At 44.3% G+C, this 24,977-nt stretch overlaps 1 protein-coding gene across 1 annotated transcript in view; it reads left to right on the top strand.

Moving 5' to 3' along the window:
• The first annotated feature begins 970 nt into the window (after window positions 1-970).
• The window catches only part of GRIN3A (glutamate ionotropic receptor NMDA type subunit 3A), a 104,855-nt gene continuing 80,848 nt past the window's right edge, over window positions 971-24,977 (top strand). Inside the window, exon 1 of the mRNA XM_034774780.1 lies at window positions 971-1,996. Coding sequence (XP_034630671.1) covers window positions 1,208-1,996 — 789 coding nt within the window. The 5' untranslated portion in view covers window positions 971-1,207. The remainder of the gene's footprint in view (window positions 1,997-24,977) is intronic.

Below are 24,977 nucleotides of genomic sequence, written 5' to 3'. Positions count from 1 at the left end.
ATCTGGAACTCTATAGCTGCTATTTACCGCTCAGAAACGTTAGCTCTATAATTAGTCCATGGAACGATGATTGAGAAACTCACAACTAGCACCCAAAATACCAGGTGGCCTGAATGTATGAAATTGCTCTCATAAGCAACTGCAGAGGATGGCGTGGGCCAATCCTGGTGCTTGTGTAGACGTTTCTCTGGGGACTGTTGTCAAGATCCATGCAGGGAGCTGCTGTGTGTGTGTCAATAAAGGCTGTAACAAGCAGGCACACCGGAGCCTAGGAGGGGGAAACCTGGCTGTCTACATGGCCAGATACAAAAGCGCCCATATTACAAAACGGGCGTGGGGCTAGAGCTGTTTAGATTGGAGCTATAAATAGCCCTTGTCTGCAAATCGGACTCTTCACGCTTGTTTTGTGCCCCGTGTTCACTGATATAAGCACCCAGGGCGCTGGAGGGGAGCTGTTCACACGGGCTGTAGGCTCTGCCCGGGAGCGCTAGGGCACAGGGACTGCGGGCAGCAAGGGGAGTGCTCCGGATCGCAGCGCGGCAGGAAAGGACTTTCCCCGGCGCTGGGGCTGCCCGCTGGCTTTTGGAGAGAGCCGTTCGGTGGAAGTTTAGCGCAGCCAAGCGACGGACCGGAGCCATCCAGCAACTCGGCAACTTTGTCGCCTCGGAGCAAGCCCCCCAGCTCGGTTGGTCGGCGGGGGGAGGGACGAGAGAGAAGCGAGGAGAGAAGAGCTGGAGGAAGGACTGAGGCTGGGCGGAGATGTGGGGCTGGGCTCCCTGGGGGCCCCCCACTTGAGGGATCTGCTAGCCACTGCGGGGCGATGACCAGGGCGCCTGTGGGGGCTGCCTTCACTGCAGTGACTCTTTGCCGAGCGGACGGGGCTCTCCGGCCAGCCGCCTGCCCTAGAAGCCTCGGGGGGCGGGGGAGTGTTTTGGGGTGGGGGTAAGCGATCAATGCTGCTCCCCGACGCGCTGGGGAAGAAGGATCCCCCTGGCTGCCACCCGCTGGGGCTAATGGCTGGCGCTGGAGCCCCAAGGCGCCTGGAGTGACTGGAGCTGGCCACCACTCCCATGGCTGGGAAGCTGCTCCAGGCTTTGGCGGCTCGGCGGTGAGAGGCGCGCCAGGGCTCGGAGGAGGAGGAGGCTGAGCTGGGAGGAGGAAGGGGGCCGGTCGCTTCTCCTGGCTCCCCGGCCGCTGGCTGTCAGTGATGTGGAGACTGGGTTTGTGGTGGCTCCTGAGCAGGGTCTGTCTGCTGCTGCTGCCGCCCTGCGCCCTGGTGCTAGCCCGGGTGCCCGGCTCCTCCTCCCACCCGCAGCCCTGCCAGATCCTCAAGCGGATCGGGCACACGGTGAGGATCGGGGCGGCTCACCTGCAGCCCTGGGCGGCTCCCTCCCGGACCAACCGCGGCTGGAGCTGGGGGGCGCGCCATGCCGCCCAGCTGGGAGGAGTGCCGGATCCCGCTCCCGGAGCGCAGGAGGAAGGGAGACGCGGGAGCAAAGGGGCACAAAGTGCGCGCAAAGCGGCCCAAACTCCCAGGACTACCGGCTGGAAGGGCGCCGGGATTCAGAGGCAGTGGATCGGGACCAGCCTCGGGGACAGGGGGCAGCTGGGCCCCGGGAACCTGATTGGCAACGAGAGCGGAGACCAGGAGCTGCGGCTGCTGCCGCCCAGGGACGCGCTGCTCTTGGGGGTGGAGAATCTCAACCGCGTGAGCGGGCTGCTGCCCTACAACCTGTCCCTGGAGGTGGTGATGGCCATCGAGGCCGGGCTGGGCGATCTACCGCTCTTGCCTTTCTCTTCCCCCAGCTCCTCCTGGAGCAGCGACCCGCTCTCCTTCCTGCAGAGCCTCTGCCACACCGTGGTGGTGCAGGGGGTCTCCGCCATCCTCGCCTTCCCGCAGAGCACAGGGGAGATGCTGGAGCTGGAATTCATCTCCTCGGCCCTGCGCATCCCGGTGATCAGCATCGTGCTCCGGGAGTTCCCGAGGGAGAGCCAGGTAAGGGGCGGTGTATTGGGGTAGGGCAAGGGGCAGTGAGGGGTGTTGTGAATCGAGCAGGGCTATAGGGCAGATCGCCCTGCCCCATACCAACTATAACTATCTAACGCCTCCGCTCCCCGGCGTGTCCCAAAGAGCCGCGGGGCGTGAGCGTGTCCCAGGGGGGAGGCGCCCCCCATAGTGCGGATCAGGACAGGGGTCTGGCGTGAGCTGGCGCAATGGCTCGTCAATTCCGCACCATGGACAACGACGCACCTAAAGCGATGGCTCAAGCTAGCGAGGGGGACGCGGGCCACTGCAACGTGCTCTATAAATACCCTAGTGCGGGTCAGACCATGTACAATGAGCGGCTCCAGGAAACAGGAGCGCTCGCTTTCTAAACTAACATCTCCCAGCAGTGGGCTCGTTTGAGGCGTAGCTTTTTTTTGCCATGAAGGGAAATTGCCAGAGTTGGCAATTTCAAAACATGCATCAGTAGTCACACAAACACACTCTCTCACTCTCTCTCTGTAGGTGAAGCAGCAGCCACCCGATTAAGGTTGCCTAATATTTTTGTAGCACTCTAGACTTCCTTCAGGCAGGCGGGCAGAATGCTCTCTCTGTTCAATTTGTTCCTGAAGAACATTTCCTACTGTTCTGTCACACACACACAAAAAGTTACCAATATAAAATATGCAGTAGAGGCCCTCGGATTTGTTAGGTATCTATCTCAGGCTGCCTGGCTTCGATATTTGGATTCCTAATGTATCTAGAGGGGGTGGGTAGCCATGAAATGTACTGGCAAATGCAGAACACAAACACCCTAAAACACCTTATTTTCCATTTCAAGGCAGACCTTTGTATTGTTGTTGGAGGCCCATTTAACAACCAAAGTGTAGGGAAGCAGACTTTAACTGAAAGGAAGGTGGACTGTGGTGCCCTTCAAGTGGATCTTATCCCATCAAGAGCCAATATAGGAGAGTAAAGGGTTAAAAAGTCAACTATATCAGAGTGAAAAGGGAGAAGCAGCTCCAAAATTGAACTGGTTAATCACAAATATTGGCATTAGAATGATAAAGGTAGAGGCCATGTATAGTATGCCCACTCTGTGATGCCGTGGAATTCACCCAACAAGAATGAGGCACCTCAGTGCTTTCAGAAATCTCATCATGTGCCTCTAGCTGCATATTTGAATGCCTAAATACCTTTTTAAAATCTGACCTTTTGTTAAATTCTACATTCCTGGAGCTAATATCACAACAACAGAACACGGTACCCTATTCGTTGCATCAGAAGAAGTCATTTAGATTGAAAACTTAGAATTATCCCCCACCACATACAATGCTATATAGAGTAAAACATGCCATTCTTGTCCAGCTTTCTATTATCTATGCAATATCTAATGACTAATGTATACTGGCAATAAATCTAAACATAGTTATTACCAAGGAACACTGTTTACTTCATGAAGTTCTCCCTAAATAGTAATCATAATATTATCAGCAAAATGTAGCAATTTAAAGCTATCGTTGGGCAAAACAGATCAGGATTTCCTTCATTTTAATATCAATGCAAATCGCACTGAAGTTTTGACAGGCCATTAATTAGGAGGCAGAAGTTCTTGACCAAAGACACCAAGAATCTGAGTCTTGCTTAGCATTCTTCTATGCAATATTACATGGACTGTTTACATACACAGAAAATAGTTTACCTTCCAATCCCAAGATTTCTGATTGCCATTCACCAACTTTCCCAGGGAGATGACTCATAAGCATATGGTCGAAAATGAAATCACTCTACAAAACTGAGTCAGTGGCATGGGGAGAGTATGGATATAGGCAGTGTTGTTGGAAGTATGTGTGAGGAGGTTGAGTATTTTTGTAGCCATCTTCTCTGAATTTTCATTCTGAAAAAGTTTGTTTTAAGGCTGAACTACAAATGAAGCATCAGCTGTTCAGTTTTACCGAGATTTATTATTAAAAAGAAACCTCACAAAACCATGCAATGCAGTAAAACAATAAACAGCTAAAGATCTTCACAGTGAGTTCAGTGTGGAGATGACACTCTCAGAGATGGATATAGCAGGAGGGGACAAGGAGACATTATGCCTTTCTGGTTATTCACAAATACCCTGGATCTGTGCTCCAGCAGGTTTCTCTAGTATTTGATATCAAGGCATGAGATATTTTGGGGCACCACTGGGCAGTGGGAACCAGCTGATTGTGGCTTTGGGGTATCAAAAAGGAAAATTAAAGATACATTTTTAGATTAAATGGTGAATCCCTGCTAAAATGGCAAATTTGAGCATACAGCAGATGCTGCAGCAGCAAATGGAATTTTGACATTTAATTTGCAGATCAATTGTAAAATCCAGCTTACTATTAGAAAAGGCTTTGTACTGTCAAAGGATACCGAGTGCCAAATGGCATGACCTTATTGGGTATGGGGCACCTCCAGAAGTGATATTGACCCACTAGTCCCAAGTAAGTCCAAGCACTTGTGTGTAGGCAGGCATTTTGGGAAGTGGGCATAGGGAGAAGGCAGTCTTCTGTCAAATATAATAATTAAGGAGATGTTTCCAAAACAGAAGTCATTTTTGGCAAAGTAGTAATGCCTAGTTACAATATTTGATAGTTTTAAAACTACATCATCATCCTAAATTTGTCTGAATCCAAATACTTAAGTTTATAAAGGATCTCTCAATACCATACAAAGCTTACACTATTTCATTTGCTTTAATGTTCATTTTCTCCCATCCCACACAGATTAGTATTAAAATGTTATGAAACATGCTTGTTGTAGACCATGAGAGAGATGAAGGAGCCTCTTTAAAGGGTGACTTTTGATTAACCTGCAGCTTCCCAAGCAAAGGGGTGTTCAGTTGATTCTTGCTTTCTTCCAACTCCTGCTGAGTTATTCTGGTTCAGGAATACATCCTCATGTACACTGTTAGGACTATGGGGCCTGATTCTCATTTAAGCTAAGGCCTCTTTAATCTTCCAGAGTAGTGGTGAAGGCCAAAGTAACCAAGAATTAGGCCCTGTCTGGAGAGCAACCTGAGAATTTTTAATCCATCTGAATGCAAACTTTGAAGGCACAACAGGCCTTTTGGTCATACAAATGTTGTTTTGTATCTTTCCTGTGTTAGGTGGAAGCTTTTGGTTGTGCAATTGTCTACCATTAAAAGTAATAATATGTGTATTTGCTGTCCTGTGTTTACTGTTTCAGAACCAAAGCCTCCTCATAAGCTCAGAGTTAAATCCCTGTCACTTTCCTTCAACATTACGTACATGTTCCCCAGAAACAGTTTGATTCTTGTTTTTACAATGTGCACATTTTGCATAGGGATGTGTGCAGTACCAGCTATAGGACTGGTAGAATTTCCACAGTCCACTGTATTTACAACTGCAGTCCATCTGTTTATAACCTTTGAGTCCATAAAGGAAGGGACACCCAATGGAAAGGTGTCCTTGTTTGTATAGTGTTTTTTCAGTGGGTGATTGGACAGCCCTTGTTTAGAGACTGGGAAACCAATATCGGCATCAGTTTGGGAAGTAATATTTGTTCCTTCTATAGTTTTAGCTCTTTGGTTTCCTTGCTTAATGCATTGACTCCAAGTGTAATTTTATATATTACACACCTCATCTAACTGGAAATCCTCCTCCTCACAGTGTGACCTACAGATTAGCAGATTCAAGAGCCTATTTAAATAATTTATTTGGCATTGTTTGTGACATGGGGTGGTTTGACTCACCATATTCCCTGTGTCAATAGGTTTTGTACTAGTAGAAGAATTGGATGATGGATGGAAAATATTGCATTATTTCCTGTGTGGGGTCTATGACTTCAGTTCATCCAGACTGAAGAGAATCCTTTTTCAGAATCAACAAGCACTGTAGCTAAATTTCTAAATAAACATTTCAAAATGAAAAGTCAAAATGTTTCATTTAAAAAATGTCAAAACAAACTGACTTTTCTGAATTTTTTCCTCCCATATTTTATTTTGCTGAAATGATTCACTCAATTGGACCCAAATTCACATATAGTTTAATTCAACCAAAAAACAATTCATTCTTTTGTCAAACTAGTCGCTGAAAAAAACATGCCCATCTCTAAGTGTAAGGGGCTTTTGTCATTGAATATATACAGATTAGTTGTTCAAAAGGGCCAATTCATGCTCATGTCTGCCTCTCTCTGTAGGTATATGTGGAGAGCATATTGCTAATTGTTGAATGGAAAAGATAGAATTATCAGTAATAATGCAGAAAGGGCAGATGTTCCGTAAATATTTCTGTTTTGAATTTGGGAAATAAAAACAGATAATGTAGTCATATCATACGATGATGAGAATATGCTTTCCATTCCACTAGTATCGTGGAACAATGTTAAATGGCAGCTACTAAAGTCAGACATGTTAAACCAACCAGTCCAGATAATTTGCATCCAAGAGTTTTAAAAGAGCTGGCAGATGAGCTCGCTGGACTGTTAATTTTGATTTTCAATAAGACTTGGAACATTGGGGAAGTTCCAGAAAACTAGAAGAAAGTTAATGTTGTACCAATATTTTAAAAGGGTAAACAGGATGACTCGGGTAATTATAGGCCTGTCAATCTGACATCAATCCTGGGCAAAATGGGGGGGGGTGTCACCAGGGGACTGCCACTGCACCCCACCTCCAAGCATGCACTGCTATGCCCAGTCCCAGTCAAGGTGGTTTATTCGTTTATAGCAAAGTTTAACAAGCAAACAAAATGCAGCCTTAAGTCAATACCTGACCCCCAGACTTCAGGGCCACCGCTCCTGGGGATCTCTGGCTTTCCAGCTCCAGGCAGCTTCCTTGCCTCCTCCAGCTTTGCTCCCCTCTTGGACTTGCAGCACTTGGTCCAGGGACCCACCACAGTAGTTAGCCCTACTCCAGTTGCTGACCAGAGCTAAGCCAGTCTCAGTCCTTCCTCTCAGGGCTCCACTTGCCTCAGTCCTCTCCTCCCAGTTGCCTACGAACAGCCCTTTATAGGCCCAGGTGTATCTGAGCCCTCTTTTAATTGGCTGGATTGGGCTCACCTATTCCAGGCCAGGGGAGCTGGGCTCAGCCCATCCACAGAGACCAGCTCCCCTGTGACAGGTGGATATGGGCCTTGATTAATAAAGAATTAAAGGAGGATGATATAATTAATGTCCAACATGGGTTTATGGAAAATAGAGCCTGTACCTAACATGATATCCATTTTTTTATGAGACTACAAGGTTGATTGACAAAGATAATAGTATTGATGTAATATAGGTAGATTTCTGTAAGGCATTTGACTTTACGCTCAGCATCGTGATTCAAAAATTAGAATGATATAAAATTAACATGTTTTCTTGGACTAACTTTTGTTGGTGAGAGAGACAAGCGTTCAAGTTTACACAGAGCTTTTTGTGTAACCTCAAAAGTTTGTCTCTCACACCAATAGAAGTTGGTCCAATAAAAGATATTACCTCATCCACCTTGTCTCTCTAATATTCTGGGACCAACATGGCCACAAAAACACTGCATACATAAAATTAACATGGCACATATTAAGTGGATAAAAAGCAATTTAGCAAGGTCATGGTGGATTCTCCAGCACTGACCATTTTTAAATCAAGATTGGATGTTTTTCTAAAAGATCTGCTCTAGAATTATTTTGGGGAATTTCTATGGTCTGTATCATACAGGAGATCAGACTAAATGATCACATTGGCCTTAGATTCTATTCATCTAATTATATATGTGCACAATATATTGGTAAATACACGCCTGTGCAAAATGTGAAAGTGCATGTTCCAACAGGTTGAAAGATGATGCTGAACTTTTTGATTTCTTCCCCTGTATTTGCTTCATTGACTCTCCCTTGAAATGAATTACCAGCTTTGAAACGTTGACGGGGATGGTAAGTGAAGAACACTTCCAGCAGCCACCTGGAAAGGTTTCCATTTGGCATTGCGCTGGAAAGATTTGATCTGCAGCGTGCTGGCTAATTAACTTTTATCTAAAAGGTTTCAGTCACCTGAATCTGAATGGCTGCAGTCAGCAGATGGGGAAGTGGGGGGGGGGGGAATGCACAGGTGCACCATCAGCCACTGCTAGCGAGTAGTAAACAGGGAAATTACTGTGAGCGTCTGATCATTATGATGTGGGATCAATCAAATGTCAGGACATTCAGAAGTGGGCCTTACTTCCCTTTTCTCACCCATATATTTTTATTGCTGTTTCTTACCAGTTTTCATCTATGATAGTTTCCGAAGCTGCTTGTACAACTTGAAAAATATTTAGGATGCATTATACAGGGTATGAATCTGCTGCACAAGCACATTTCCCTAAAGGCCAGCTCTTGACTCATTTAAGGAAGAGAGAGACATCATTGCCCCTGGCTTTGTATCTTAATACGGACTCAAAAACAAGATAGATTTTCAAGAGTAAACAAGTGTTTTTATTTAAAAGTGGAATCTCACTTATAAGAAGAAGATAACGCTATAGGATGCAGCAACTAATAGCCAGAGGGAGCAGCTATCTTTTGCATGCAGGCTCTTTCAGTCATGCTGTTTAAAACAGTTGCATCCCCTCATTTTAACGGCCTATTTACTCAAACAGATTTTTCATCTGATTTGCAAAAATCAGTATTATTTTGGCTCAGTTCAAAGTTTGCTGATTTTCCAGTGGGGATGTTACATGAAAGCATAAACTATTTATCATTTCTTCTGAGCTTGCGAACTTTACTAATATTTATGAGTTGAAAAGCTCACCCTAGGAAACCATATGCTAATCAGGCTCTTTACTGTATTGAGTACATAAGCTTAGTTACATAGGAAAGATAAATATAAACCTTGACGTGTTGCTGTCAACTAAGTGTCACCCTCTTTAGAAATTATATTGCAGTTATCTTAGGTATAATTTCTCTTTTCTTTTCCATTAATACTGGGAAGTTAATTTTTACTACAATATTGGAAGGGAAATAAAGTGAAACAAACCTTTTTGTTTCGATGTCCTCATTTTAAATGGCTTACAATGATGAGGATGACATTAAAACGAACATCTTACAAGTGAACTAATAGACACCGTTAACTGTCTTAAGGGCAGTAGAAATAATTAATTAATATTAGACAAATCCACATGTATTTTTAATGCCGGAATCTTAAAACTGAGAATGACATTGCACAATGGTAGCAAGTATACCCAGCAATTTATTGTTATTCCCTGGAGTTTGTGGAGGGGGAAGGGGGGAGAATTTGCTTTGCTCAGGGAAAGTTTTTAACCTACGCTCTATTTTCCCAGCCATTTGACAGCTCACACATGAAATGCATCATCCATCAGTGATGTTTAAGGATGTTATCTTGCCCTCAGCCCACGTGTGGAATTCCCGCTAATGTCAGTGGAACTCTGGTGCCATAAATGATGGTGAGACTATGGTCCCAAGATTTGTTTCTCTCTATTTTGTGAAACTAATTATGCAGTCTTCTGTGCAGATAAATGATCTGTTGCGGTTCTGGGTTATTTTCCAACCATATGGAGGAACAGATCATGCAGTCCTTGCTCATGCAAAACTCCCACTGATATAATGAAATTGCCTACTGTAGCTTTCTAGCACTTTCTTTCTTTAAAGATTCTAGTGCTAGTCGTCCCTGAGGGACACAGGATACTGAGCTAGGCAGGCCCGTGGTCTGGTACGGTATGTCAGTTCACATGTTTTATCTGAATAACGGATGCAAGGCCAAGGCCAAAATTGGCTGAGTAATACATGCCACATAGCCACAGTTGGTTTTCAAATCTACTAGCAGAGAAAAGGTCAGTACTTAAATAAGATAATTTCAGCAGTCTCCTTAGTTCTTGAAACTTAAGCCATTTACATTTTTTCAAAGTGAAACAAAAATCAAAATGCAGCATCAGAGATTTACGGGAGAAAAAACTCCTTTTAAATAATCAGTTCATTAAGTGCTCTGATATGAAATGTAGCTATACACTAGTCCCACAAATAGCCTGTCACACTTTACAATGCTCTCTGGCATCCTCTGATTAAAGACCTTGCAGTGGCAGCAACCACAGAGAAGCCAAAACTGTCATTTATTCAATCATCTCTGGGACTACTTTTATCAGTATGAATTATTTGCTTGGTATTGGGTACTTACATGCCTACTAAAGTAATTAGTGTTGTGCTTTCATCCAATTATACCCACAAGATCTCTTTAGTGAATGTAATCCTTCACACAATATTTATTACATTCTCGCTATGCTGCTTTTTACTCCGTGTTATCTTTCATCGTGCAAATATTAAATCGTTCAGTTATGAACTGCTAATGGGAAAGGATTCACTCCCTAAATACATATTTATATGGCATTAAAAAATAAGCTTGGGGAACATCAGGAGCCAAGAAGTTGTACCATCATGACCCTTTGTATCCATGTGATTTTATTTTGTTATTCTTCTCTTCCCTTCTTTTGTTTGTTACACTCACTCATTCCATCTTGTCACAGTTGAGACTGTAAAGTCTCCAAGGTAGGGATGGTCTTTATCTTTGTGTTTATACAGTGTCTGGTACAATGGATCACAGTCCTCATAAAGACCTCTAGGATCTACTGTAATATTTATAATAATAATAATAATAATAATAATAAACAAGACCTGATTTGCAAAGTCCTCAGCACCCACAATTGAGGTCAGATTTTCAAAAAAGCACTTAGGCACTAAAATAAGCCAAATTTTAGTACCAATGAGACAGAATGTCATGTCTTCCTCTAACGTATCAACAATGCATATACAACAGATGTGTAGTTATTTGCAAGTGAGGTGTCATCTTTGGGTATTTAGAACTTGTGCAATATTTCTTACCACAAGCTCAAACTGCAAATTGATATCCATGGTGCAACTAATGCAAAGTGGGTGCTTATCATGAAATAGATATGTGGATTTTTAAAAAATTGGACAGAGTTGCCCAAATTATATTACTCTTGTGGTCATTTCCAGCAGCACATGTGAAAAGAAGAGTAAGCAAAGAATTCACAATGAATAATTTACCTAGTAATTGTAGCCATTTTTTCTGCTTGCAAAATATCTGAACTATTTAACTTTATGGAATGATCACAAACAGTTCTCTGCAAGAATAGACAACAGCCCTAATCCATAGCCCATTGAAGACAACAGGAGTCTTTCCATTTACTTCCCTGCGTTTTAGAGTGGGCCCTATTTAAGATGTGTGGGTTATTTGATTGGTCAGATAAGTCACTTGATATAGTTTCTGTTCTCTGATTGGATGAGTTGCAAGGACTTTGGGAATACAGGCATCTAAAATGTGGTTTTGTGAATACATGCACACTCTACTTTGAAGTTCACTTTCTGTGAACATTTATCCTTGTAAAACTTGATTGCCCAAATGTTTATGGAAAGCAAACAATCGGGTACAAGCACGGCTGAAGTGAATTCATTTAAACATTGAAATGAATATTTGCTGTTTGATTTTTGATGTATTTACCAGAATAAATGAATATATGCTGAAACTGTAAATCCTTCTGGGCACAGACCCTCTTTTCATGTGTTTACAGTTGTTAGCACAGTGTCATCTGGAGGTATTACTTCAATACAAATAAATAATAATAGCAATGGTTTAATATATTGTTCAACCTTAGGTTTGAATTTTGTCATCTACCATTTTCTCTACTTTAAAGCTACAAGAATTTTAATACAATTACTCTTTAAACAAAATAAACACTAACCCTTTGCCCATCCCATACGTCTTGAGTCTAATTCTTGTATTCACTTAATTAAATCCAGGCTAATTGGAATTGTAATAAATACCTTTTTGCAGATTGCACCAATATCATTTATAATCCCAGATTATATATTTAATGACTATTTAGATAACTGGGAACTTGATAAATGATGCTAGGGGGAGTAGAAATGAAAATGCAAGGTGGTAATGGATACTTCTGAGGACTTGAAGCAGAAACTTTGTACAAACAAATACTATAGATCTAAAAGAATTGAGAAATGAGTGGGCCAACAATGGAAACAAAGGGTAGTCCAGCGATTAGTGCGCCAGCCTTGGTGTTGGCACACCTGCAGGCAACTCCTTGCTCTGCCACAGACTTCCTCTATGACCTTGGTCAAGGATCTTAATCTCTCTGTGCCTCAGTTCCTCGGGTGTAAAATGCAGATAATGCTGCCCTACTTCCCAGGGGGTGCCAAGAGGAAAAAATACATTGCTATGAGGTGCTCAGAGACTATGGTACTGGGACCATATAAGTACAGAAGACAGGAAGATCATCAGTTTAAAGGCAGCCATTTCATTTTTGAAAATCTGCTGCAGAAACAGAAGATTAATCTGTTGAGGCAGGGATCATCGCCTAAATTTGCATAAGTGACTAGGAGTTTGGGGTGCCTCATTTTGGGGGGTCCAACTTGAGACTCCTGAAAAGCCCTGATTTTCAGAGAGCAGATGCTCAGCAGTTTCTGAAAATCCGGCCCTTTTAGGGCGTCTCAAGTTGAGCTCCCAGTAACCACGGGCCTAAATTCACTCATCATGTTTGAAAATGTACGCCCAAGTCTTTGTATCTGTGTGTTCACCACCTAGCACAACGTTGCCCTGATCCTGACTGGGTCCTTTGCATACTACTCCAATAATAATTTGCATTATTTATTACTACTGCTACTACCTATTTCTTATCTAGTGCTTTTCCTCAGAAGATCTCAAAGAGCTTTACAATTTGTAATGTATTTATCCTTACAAAACCACTGCAAGGAAGGGAGTTATTACTAAATATTTTATCCGGCGGAAGAAGCAGCAGAGAGAAAAAATCCTTCCTGCAGCTATAATTCTACCTTTGTTCTCCAGGCAGGACCCCAATTAATGTAAACAGGGATTCTGTTCATACAGGGTGGAATATGAATGTGCTTCCAAGGGAGACTGTGGAATCCACATCATTGGAGGTTCTTAGAACAGGTTGGACAAACACCTGTCAGGGGTGATCTAGGTTTAGTTGATTCTGCCTCAGTGAGGAGGCTGGGCCAGATGACTTCTTGAGGTCCCTTCTAGCCCGTATATTTCTATGATTCCCTGGCGCTTGGTCCAACTCCCTGTCTTCTCTTCAGCTCTACCAGCACCCATCCAGCTCTGCTGCCTAGGGGGCAGGAAAGAATGCTGAAAGCCTACAGGCAGGTCCTGTTACAATACCTAGTTCTGTGGGAGAACTTTTTGTGCTGCTATTGAGTGGAGAATGAGTCAAGCTGGAGGTAGGGCTGGGGTGGCAGATCCCTGACTATACCAGCTATTCTCTCATAATGGAAATAGGTGTGGGCACAGTCAACACTGTGCACCCTGTGGCTGCAGTAGCAGCTAGAGCACGGACCGGAGTCTTGTCTCCACACGTTTTTACATTGGCTTACCCAAGGGTGCATTTGTAATTGATTTCCTTCAACCAAAGCAAACCATTGTGGGGTCAGCACTCTCCCACTGATTTACATCAAGTTCGTTTAAGCTAAAGTGCTCTCCGCACCAGGGGCAACCCTGGCATGAGTTTGTACCACTGCCTTCTCTAGCTGGTGACTAAATGCCCCAGTTTTGCCCACAGTTGGTGGCAGTAGATCAAACCATTCTGTTTATTAGTAGTAATGGTTTTAAGTGTTTTAAGCAGAGCATTTTATACAATACTTAAATTCTCCCATCAAGCCAGCTGGTAAAATGCTATCTAGAATTGGTTGCTGCAAGCCAGTGCTGCATACTCATTCTTTTTTCAACATGCAGGATGAGGTGAGGGGTTGGGGACGCTGCCAGATCTAACTTCCTTTCCTGGAAGACTGATGTAGAATGTCTTATTCAGCGGACAGAGGCATGAGTAGGTGGAGAATCCAAAGTGAAATTGGGAAAATGCCCCTGGGAAATATATTTTTGTTTGTCTTCTGTATTGCAGTTTCTCTAACTCCTGAAGCAGTAATTTATCCAATAGAGGCGAACGGTAGCTTGGCTCATAGGTTCCTGTCAAATTCATGGATATTGTCGCTCTGTCGTCCCTTTCTTTCAGGTTGTCAGGGAGCAGAAGGTGCTTCTACACTCCACTTACAGCCAGCCAAAGAGTTAAAAAAATGTAGGATATTTTTGCCTAGACAGGTTTCAGAGTAGCAGCCGTGTTCGTCTGTATCCGCAAAAAGAACATGAGTCCTTGTGGCACCTTAGAGACTAACACGTTTATTTGAGCATATGCTTTCGTGGGCTACAGCCCACTTCTTTGGATGTATAGAATGGAACCTATATCGAGGAGATATCTATACACACATACAGAGAGCATGAAAAGGTGGGAGTTGTCTTACCGACTCAGAGGCCAATTAAGTAAAGAGAAAAAACTTGTGAAGTGTATATAGTATATATAGTATAGCTGGGTTCCCCATGATCCTCAGAGTCATTGTTTCAGAGTAGCAGCCGTGTTAGTCTGTATCCGCAAAAAGAAGAACAGGAGTACTTGTGGCACCTTAGAGATTGTTATTATCCATCATTCGTGAAAACTGAAGCAGCCATGATTCATAATGAAAATGTTTGTGGGGCCTGATGTTTTCACAGATTTTGTTACAGACCCATTAAAAAATGCATCCCAGAATTTGTTTTCATTATTTGTTATTCTCACACACACACAAAAGTCATGCAGTCAAGGAGAAAACCCCCCCGATAGCACGTGACTTACATGACCAGTCACACAAAACACAGAGAACAATAAATACTGAGCAGGTAATAAAACCTGTTTGTAAACAATCCAGCAGCTGGCAATGATGGGTCAGAAGTGCTCAGTGAATATTTATCAACAATGAATATATTTGCATAAATCAGGAGAGTGTAAATCCGCGGGTGAAAATTAGCACTGCTCCACTGTCCTCAAGAGTTGGGGCCCAGATTCCACCTTGCCGCGCATCTCATGTGGTCATTTCAACTGGTCCAAAGAGATCCTAACTATATTAATGAGCATGATGTAAGTACCTATCTGTACTGGACTGAAATAGACTAGGTTAGATTGAAGGAAGGAAGGAAGTCAGTGGCCAAACTCATCCCTGGTGTACCTTCATTGATTCATTTGGCCCAGTGGTTTGAAAGTATTTTAATTCATTGTAGCCAGAGTTTAGCCGAATCAGACTTTGAAGCACCAATCTCTGAAAGGTTTTATAACTAGACCAAATATCTCATACAGCTCTCTTAACACAGCATAAATAGTAATGCAATGACATTTATTGCTGGCATAATTTTTAGCATTTATGTATGTACAAAGAGCTTTGCAATCATTAACTAATTATCACAGCATCCCTGTGAAGCAGGTACATATTATTGTTATACATATAGGTAAACTGAGGCACTGAGCCGTTAAGGGACTTACCGAAGGTCACACAGTGAGTCAGGGTCAACAGTGGAACTAGAACTGAAGAGTCCCTACCACTCATTCCCATGCTCACTTCATGAAAGCATGCCACCTATCTGTAACATCATACCCACAAAATTAAGATTCAATCTTTAAAGGTATTAACTACTGGCAAATAAAGACTCTCTCTTTTAACCTGGCAGAGTAGTTCCTTTCCAGAGCGCCCTAATGCAGTAGTAAAGGCCGATTTTTGCATGGAAGGACACGCAGCGCAAAGGCCCGTATTTCCAGATCAACTCGATTTTTCATCTTGAAGCCACCATTTACATGGTTACTGCTCTTCGCTGGCTCAGCGGGCGATAGCCGTAAAATACTGTGCACGGGCAAAAATGGTTAATGAGATTTTGATATAGTGCCCAACACCAAAGGTTTCTGCCAACATGCACAACAGACAGAACTACTTTTACCCACAGGCAATTTTGTTTACCGCTATTGGACTCTGAGACAGCAATATATTTGTTTGACTAAATATGAATGAGTCTCCTGCACTTTGTCCCTTTTCCCTCCCCTCACTTTACCTGGGAAGGGAAAGCTAAAAGACTCTTTAATCTGAGCAGGAGTTTATTTTTGAGGAGGAAAAGCTTCACCTGGGAGTCCTCCCTTCCCACCTGCGGGAACGGCATTAAGGGGGTGAATTTGAGGAGGGAGTAGGCCGCAGCCATGCCACAAAGCAGTCTTTGTGGGGAAGCTGCCCTGGCCACCACTGGCAATTTTTCACTATAGAAATTTCAGCCTGGTTCTGTCTTGGTGGGGGGACAGGTCCTGGTAGGAAAAAGTCTGAGGTCATTTCCACTTCCTCCAGGGGCAGCTGCAGGAATAGAGCGCTAGTGTCTTGGGCCAGCACCAGTATCCTCCTGCTGCTAGCACAAGCATCCTGCAAGTGGTCGTGTCAGACATCATCACCGATGTCAGAGGGGAGGATACATGGCCCTATCCGTGTGGGCTATTGCCTTCCCGGAGTGCATGATGCTGTGTTTACCTTTGGTCAAAAAGAGGTGTCATGTAAAACATACCCAGGGCTAGATCCTCAGCAGGTGTCAATCAGCACTACTGCGTTGACTTCAAGGCTTGGGGCCCAGATTCTACATGGCCGGGCACCTCATGTGGTCATTTATACCAGTGCAAAGTGGGAATAAAATCATTGCCATTCGTCCTGGGTCGTGTTTCACACCCCACTTGCACTCACTTTGCTTGATGTTAATGACTACACAAGGTGCATGCGTGGCCCTCAAAGGAAGTAGAGATACCCATTTACAGCAGCTAGGACTTTTTGTAGGTGTGGATTGTTTGTCCTGTCGCTTTCCTTTTTAAAGCATCTTTTAAGGCGGGGACAGAAATGTTCTGATCCTAGCCCCAACAAAAGTTTTAAAAAGTCACATTTTCCTCTTGCGTATTATAAACAGCATTAGAAGTAGCCTTTTAGTTGCGTATACCACAAGCCTTGGGCTAAACTTTGATTTATACCCCCACACAATCCTGTTTAATCTCACTGCTGAATATTTTACAGTCAGGAAGACTGCATTCAAATGACTGAAAACGCTAGCGTCTGCTGAAACAAATGTCAGTTGAAAGACTATTGCTGCTACGCTTTCCTATACAAACGGTTCCTTTACATTAGTCTGAAAATAATCCATAAAATACTCACTGCTTATTTCAGGCAATATTTTATGCAATGAGCCAGTGTGTCTAGTGGTTTGTACAGGAAACTGGGAATTAAGAGAGCTGGGTTTGGTTTCTCATTCTGCCAGAGACTTGTTGTGTGATCCAGGACATGCCACTTGACCTTGCTTTGCCTCTGATTCTCCCAACTGCAAAATGAAGATAATATTCACCCCACTTTGTTAACTAAGGGTTGTGCATTCTTAGAATGAAAGGCGTTATCTGAGGTGCTTATGTAGCACCTCACACTCTGTAACGTGTTTATCCTGGGAGGTCGGACAGTGCTATTATCCCCATTTTACAGATGGAGAACTGAGGCACAGAGAGGCTAAGTGACCTACTTCCACAGGAAGCCTGTGGCAGAGCAGGGATTCGAATCTAACATCCAAGTGTCAGGTTAATCCCTAAGCACTGGGGCATCCTTCCTCTCTCCTCTATACGTGTACAGTCCTAGCACATCATCATTACAACGCTGCTGATCACAGCCTCTCGGGTTTTGATATGTACTTATTGGAAACTCTGCTCTTGTAACATGCTCAGGGCTCCAATCCTCTTGTCTTGACAGAGGCAAATCTCCCTTTGACTACAGGGTCATGCCCTGATTGTGTGTTTGACATTCCAGAATCCCAAAGCAAGTTCCAAACATTACTAAAAATTAGCTAACTTACAAACATTCAAATGTGCTGATATTGTGTCCCCTCATGTTTCTGTTATAGTGAATTAATTTGGGCCTACGTAAGAAAAATTTGTGAATGGTGATTAAAAATTAAAAGTGAATACAGTAACTCCTCACTTTGTCGTTCTGTTCCTGAAAAATGTGACTTTAAGCAAAACGATGTTAAGTGAATCCAATTTCCCCATAAGAATTAATGTAAATGAGGGGGTTAGGTTCCAGGGAAATTTTTTTCACCAGACAAAAGACTATACACACACACACACACACACACACACACAGTATATGTTTTAAACAAACAATTTAATACTGGTACACAGTGATGATGATTGTGAAGCTTGGTTGAGGTGGAGGAGTCAGAGGGAGGGATATTTCCCAGGGAATGCCTTACTGCTAAATGATGAACTAGCAATTGGCTGAGCCCTCAAGGGTTAACTCTCTCATTCTACAAGGCAGCACGAACCGGAGGGAGGGGAGACAGCATCGCAGACAGAGACAGAGACACACACCGTGTGGGACAGAGGGAGAGATGTGCATTTCCCCTTTAAGTACGCTGACCCTACTCTTAAGTACACTGCCTTGTTAATTAGATCAGCTTGCTGAGACTGCAGCTGATGCCAGCAAGCTCCCTCCATCCTGAGCCCTGTCGTGTGTCCCTTCTGCTCTATGGAAGATGGGGTAAGCGGGGTGCAGGAGCAGGGGGGAGGGGGACACCCTGACATTAGCCCCCCGCTTCTTCCCTTCCCTTCCGCACAGCAAGCAAGCATGTCAGGGAGCAGCTCCAAGGCAGAGGGCAGGAGCAGCACATGGCAGTGGGGGGAGGGACAACTGAACTGCAGGCAATTGCTAGCCTGCTGGGCAGCTGCTGCACAGGGAACTTAGGGGAGCGGGGAGCCGATAGGGAGAGCTGATAGGGGGCTGCAGGTCCACCCTGGTTCCAAGCCCCCACCAGCTTGCTGCAATGGGCTGCTCTTCCTGCAAGCAGTGGACAAAGCAGGCGGCTGCCAAACAATGTTAGAAGGGAGCATTACACAACTTTAAACGAGCATGTTCCCTAATTGATCATCAACGTAACAACGAAACAACATTAACCGAGACGACTTTAAGTAAGGAGTTACTGTATAAGTTACCAGCCTGCACTGAAACCTTTAAAGGCTTGATGATCTCATTTATAGGTTATAAGTCCTAGGCCACGTAGCTGATGAATACAACATATAGAACAAGGAGCAATGGTCTCAAGTTGCAGTGGAAGAGGTCTAGGTTGGATATTAGGAAACACTATTTCACAAGGAGGATGGTGAAGCACTGGAATGGGTTATCTAGGGAGGTGGTGGAATCTCCATCCTTAGAGGTTTTTAAGGCCCGGCTTGACAAAGCCCTGGCTGGGATGATTTAGTTGGAGATTGGTCCTGCTTTGAGCAGGGGGTTGAACTAGATGACCTCCTGAGGTCTCTTCCAACTCTAATCTTCTGTGTTTCTATGATCCATATAGCCAGATCAAGCTCTTTGAGGAATAAGGTGAGAGACTGAAGGGAATTATTTTCTATCCCAAAGTAATTAATTGTATTCAGAGGAACAGATCCTGCAACCTTTCCTCATACGAGCAATCTCACACTCAAAAAAGAAGCCTGGTTGAAGCTGATGTGATTATTTATATCAACAACAAATGCTCAGCTGAGTAAAAGCTGTAGGAGTGGGACTCTGAAGATGGAGTAAGAAATAGGATTCGGTTTTAATAAATCCCGTTGCCAAAATAAGTTTGGGGTTAGCTGAAATGGAAGAATTTGAACACTGTAAAATAGAACATTAAAGAGACCTGAAGGAATAGCGCATACGTGCCTGGCAAGCTGTGCAAGAAACGAAGAGAGGCTGAACAGTTGATGTCGTTCTAGTGTCTCTTTGAAGCAGGCACAGAGTGCCATCTAATGGCCCGTCAGAACGAAATGTCAGGGCTAGAGTCAGCGCACGTAGCTCAGTGTATGAATTGTTTGACTTCATTTAGTCATGTTCGAGTCCCAGCACTGCTCAATATTGTTGTGGGGGTCGCAGCACATGTATTTGTGAAAGAAAAAGGAAGGCTCATATTTGTCACGTCATTTCTGCCAAGATCCGTGTTGCTCTGGTTTTAAGGATGGAAGCTAACAATGTTCTAGTTCTTTGCTGAATGTCACAACAGTCCCTGAGGGTAACAGTCAAAGAAGGGGTGAAATTCTGCCCTTGTAAGTGGGTGGCAGGGGCAGTCGTGGATCAGCTCTATAGTCACTCTGTTCCCGTGGGCAGATAATTCCTTTTTCCTCATTGCACAGCCCAGTTACTCAGCCAGGGCACAGGCGATGCCCCTGAGTTTTCCAGCATGGTGCTTATTTTGCCCTTGTGAAAGACTCAAAATGGGACACCCACTTTTTAGCTATAAATAATGCAAAAGCAGTTAATGAAGGAGATGAGGCTGGATTAACTTCTGGGGTTTTCCTAGGGACAGTCCTTGAGCCATTCACTTTTAAAAACCATGGCACTTGACTTTTAAAGATGATGTTTCAAGCATTTGGACTTTCCTCCCCCAGCCAACTGTAACTCTTGTTTCTAATTTCCCAATCGTCTAATTAAATCCTTAGTGTCTTAAATAAAAACTTCTAGCTGGGATTTTAATGGTTGTTCCTGATTTTATGCCAACTATACAAACATAGTGTTAACCTTTGTGGCAAACGGCTGATGCAACTGTGGTGGGTCCCGCGCTTTTTCTGAGTGTGGTGGGTTGGGGCAACACCCCGTGTCCCTGTTCTTGGGTGCTGCGGGCTCCACTAGTGTTCCGGGAAGGTGGGAGAGGAAGAAAGCCGGGAAGGTTTCAGGGTTCCAGCCTCTTCAGCTCCCCGGGCTTCTTACCCTCTTCTCTCTTGGGTAGGGTTATCCTTGATGCTAGGGGGAGTTCACAGCAATACGCCTCCAAACTCTAGTCCTCTCTCCTTCTCCCCCTCTCTGACTGAAGCAGGGGTTTTTATTAGGTCTCTGACAGGGCCTTAATTGGCTGCAGGTGCTCCAATTGACCTGTAGTAACCTTTCCCTAGCCTACAGGGAACCAGGCCTTGATCAACCTAGGGCTTATATACCTCCTCTCGCCCACTCTTCGTGGAGCAGTGGGTGCTGTCCGGGGTTCTCTGCTCGGTGTTCCCTTCTGGATCCCTAGTTTGGGCCCTTTGACCCCCACATCTGTTCCCGTTTTTGCATTTGTTGCCCCCCGAATTCAGTTGGGTTCTGGGTTTAGTAGCCCCTCCTTAGGCTGGGGGAAGGACGTTTAGCAGTGGGCAAGCTAGCGCTCACCCGTGTCCCGGTGCTCAAAAGGACTACTCTTCGAGGAGCAATGGGTGCTGTCCAGGGTTCTCTGCTCGGTGTCCCCTTCCAGTTCCCTAGTTTTGGCCCTTTGACCCCCACACCTATTCCTGTTATTTCTTCGTTGTCCCCCGTAATCAGTTGGTAGCAGCACCACATTGTGCACAGGAAGCAAATGTCCTGCTGGCTTAGTGGTCAGGGGAAGGTCTTACAGTAAGACCAAAATTGTTCCCTTCTGTCACACGTCTGACCCTGTAAAACCCCTGATCCCCATAGGTGCTTGAACCCCCTGGCTTGAAGTGGTTTCCATCATATACAGGCTTTACAGTTTGGTTCAATGGCTCTCAGCACCCCCCACTATAAAAATTGTTCCAGCCCCCATGCTGTTACCCGGGTATCACATTTTGCCTCCTGGCACTTGATTTACTTTTAAATGATTTGACGGTATTTCATATCCAGAATATGAAAATGCAGCCAAGTCAATGAGGTATTTCCTCAGAGCAGAAGCATGTAACCCACTCTAAAAGTTCAACCTTAACTGTTGGCCCAGTGAAGAAGATGGGCACTGCAAACAGCATTTCAATAGCCACCAGTAAAACTGGCCAGCTGAGGAGCACGCGATTCCCAGGATGTTAGCGCCGAGCTCTGAGTTAGCAGAAATCCATGTTTCCTTAAGAAAAGGATTACACCATTGCAGGCCATGGCACTTATTCCCCCCTCCCCAAATGTACAGCAAGGCAAAGTAGTAGTAACTTGGTTAAAATCAATGGAGTTGCACTGGTGTAAACCAGTATGACATCAGACTTATTATCCCTATTACAATAGTGCCCAGAGTCCCGAAATGAGATCAAAGCCCCACGGAGTTAGCCACAGCGCAAACTCGTGAGGCACAGGCCCTGCTCTGATGAACTGTCTAAATAGATAAGACACGCAAAGAACGGAAGATTTATTATTCCCATTGCACATATGGGGGACCGAGGCACAGAGAGATTAAGTGACTTGCCCGCGGTCATACAGGAAGTCTGTGGCTGAGCAAGGAATAGAACCCAGCTTTTTTTAGTGCCAGTACAAAGCTTTGGCCACAAATCTCGTGTTACTTTCTAGAGTCAGGCTCCGTAAGTTTAATGTTCATAGTGAGGCACATATAACGCAGTGTGTTACATGTACTTTGGTATCATACTTAGGTTTGGTGTTTTATAGACATTAACTAACTACCTCATAGCACTTCCATGAGGGGGGTAACTATTCTTAGACCCATTCTGGAGATGAGAGAAGGTACGGCACAGAGAAGAGATGTGACGGGCTCATGATTAGGGCCCTACCAAATTCATGGTCCAATTTGGTCTATTGCACAGTCATAGGATTTTAAAAATTGTAAATTTTATGATTTCAGCTATTTAAATCTGAAATGTCATGGTGTTGTAATTGTAGGGGTCCTGACACAAAAAGGAGTTGGGGGGGGTTGCACAGTTATGGTATGTGGGGGTGGGGTTGTGGTACTGCTACCCATACAGCTGCAGAGCGGTGGCCGCTGGCCGGGAGCCCAGCTCTGAAGGCAGCACAGTAGTAAGGGTGGCGTGGTGTGCTATTTCCTCCCTTACTTCTGCGCTGCTGCCTGCAGAGCTGGGCCCTCAGTCAGTAGCTGCTGCTCTCCAGCTGCCCAGCTCTGAAGTAAGCAAGCAATACCGCGACCCCCCCTAAAATAACCTTGTGACCCCCCTGCAACTTCCTTTTGGGTCAGAACCCCCAATTTGAGAAACGTTGATCTCTCCCGTGAAATCTGTATAGTATAGGGTAAAAGCACACAACAGACCAGATTTCACGGGGGAGACCAAATTTCACAATCCGTGATGCATTTTTCATGGCCGTGAATTTGGTAGGGCCCTACTCATGATCAAATGCAGTGTCACTGGCTCAGAACAGACTGGAAACTGACTGCGATAATTCCGACTCCCAGGTCCCTGTTTTAACCCCTCCACAATGTGTTCTCTCCAGGTAAATAATTGATTGAAATATAAATACAAACAGCCTAATTCGCTGTCTGTGCAAGATTGTAATATTCTAATATTGTAGAGCTTGACGCTCACTTCCCACACATGAGAGTCACTATATGCAAGGGAGATTTAAAATACACTTTAACAATAAATCCGTTTGTTAATTGTAATGGCCTATATTGGGGGAGAATAGATATCATGTCTCATGGTATCTTTATGAAATGTCTCTCTGTCATTGACCTTTAAAAGTCTTTCCCCAAACAAAGAACACCTTGACGTTTTGGGAGTAACATTATTTATTATCATCTGTAAGTGGCAATGTGGATAAATAATGGATCTAACTTTCCAAAAATGGCTGATTGTTCATATTTTTGGCAGGTTGTTTGACCTTGTGTGGAGCTTTACATATTCAGATTAGTTTGGTGCATTTGGGTGTAGTGTTTAGATCTGCTGAGCAACCCTTAGGCAAGATAAGAGTTTGGTGGAAGGAGAAATCATTTTCGAGATGAATTCAGACTGGCCCTAAATTAGTCCAAGATATGAGGTTGTTGTGTTATCTTTTTTAAACAAACAGTAGATACCTTGTTAAGATCTGTTTACATGTGCTGCTCGGCCAATTGACAAACTCCTTTTGATGCAAGGATCACAAGAATTTTAGCTAGTCTAAATTACCTCCTCTCAGAAGCTTTAAAAATGCCTTTAACAAATATTTCAGCCATTATTTTTGAGATCTTGATTGCTCCACACGCTGGGCTAAATTATGCTCTTAGTCCCATAGGTGTATATAACCAGTACAGACAGGGAGTGGCTGCTCTGCCCCCTTCTTCAGTGGTGGGTACCACAGCACATAGTCTTGCCTAAGTTACATCCTGATCACACAAAGGGCTTAATTTAAGCATATGATTAGGCCCAGGGATCCCTGTTCCAAGCAGTCTGCCCCAGAGAATAATATTTGCTGGGCATCATTTACATCTAGTTAGCAAAAGAACATTGGTATCTATACTTTTAATTACACTAATGTAGCTTGAAGTTAAACATGACTTAAGTGCTTTGCTGGAGTAGGGCCTTAAGGCTACGTTAATGGGAGTTGGACAAGGCCCCAAAGTCAAAGGGAGTCTTTCCATGGCTATACTGTAAATTGGATTGGGCCCTAAAGCAAGATTCGCTCAGATCCCAGCCCCACCTGCCCATCAGAGAAGAGAGTTTGTCCGGGTGCTTGACCACCTGCAGCACAGCTCCTGCAGAAGACTTGCTGGAAGGTGGAAGGATGTACAAAGTGTAACACTGAGGATCCTACCCAGCATGCCATTCCAGGGCCCATGGGAGATGGTACGCTCCCTTCCTCTTTTGCACACCTGCCTCCAAGTCCCTCCTCTCAGGGGAATGCCTGAAGGAAACTGGAGGATGAACCTTGCAAAGATTCCAGATTCATAAAACTTTCCGCAGGAGGGTTCAGTTTGGATGCAACCATTTTACACATATATTTGCTTTGACACCAAAATCTTACTGCTAGAGCTGGGCAGAGAAAGGTCATTCCATTTTGTGGAGGATTTTGATATTTAAAAAATTCTAATTCGGAGAGAAGGGGAATAGAGCCCTGACTCTGAGCCAGTTCACCTGGTGGGCTGCCCTGGGACCATAGGTCCTGGAAGCCCGAGGAACCCAACGGCTGAGAAGCCACAAGGCTAGAAGCCCAGGCTCTCCAGCAGCCCACCACATGGGCCACCGTGTGGCAGGAAACCAGGCAGGTTCCCAATGAAAACCCTGCCAAAATCAAACCGTCTGAACTTTGCCAAAATCAAACCGTCTCTGTGAAATGTTTTACTTCCAACAAACTGGTACCTTCCAGTGAACAAATGTGTCGCCAGAATTTGCCTGACCAGCTCTACTTCCTACATTAATTAAAGGGAAATTTCAAAACCCAACAGGTCCCGCTAATGAAAA

This window comes from Trachemys scripta, chromosome 6 (assembly GCF_013100865.1).
Source record: "Trachemys scripta elegans isolate TJP31775 chromosome 6, CAS_Tse_1.0, whole genome shotgun sequence".
Taxonomy (NCBI): domain Eukaryota; kingdom Metazoa; phylum Chordata; order Testudines; family Emydidae; genus Trachemys; species Trachemys scripta.
This window is presented reverse-complemented; position numbering and strand designations above follow the sequence as displayed.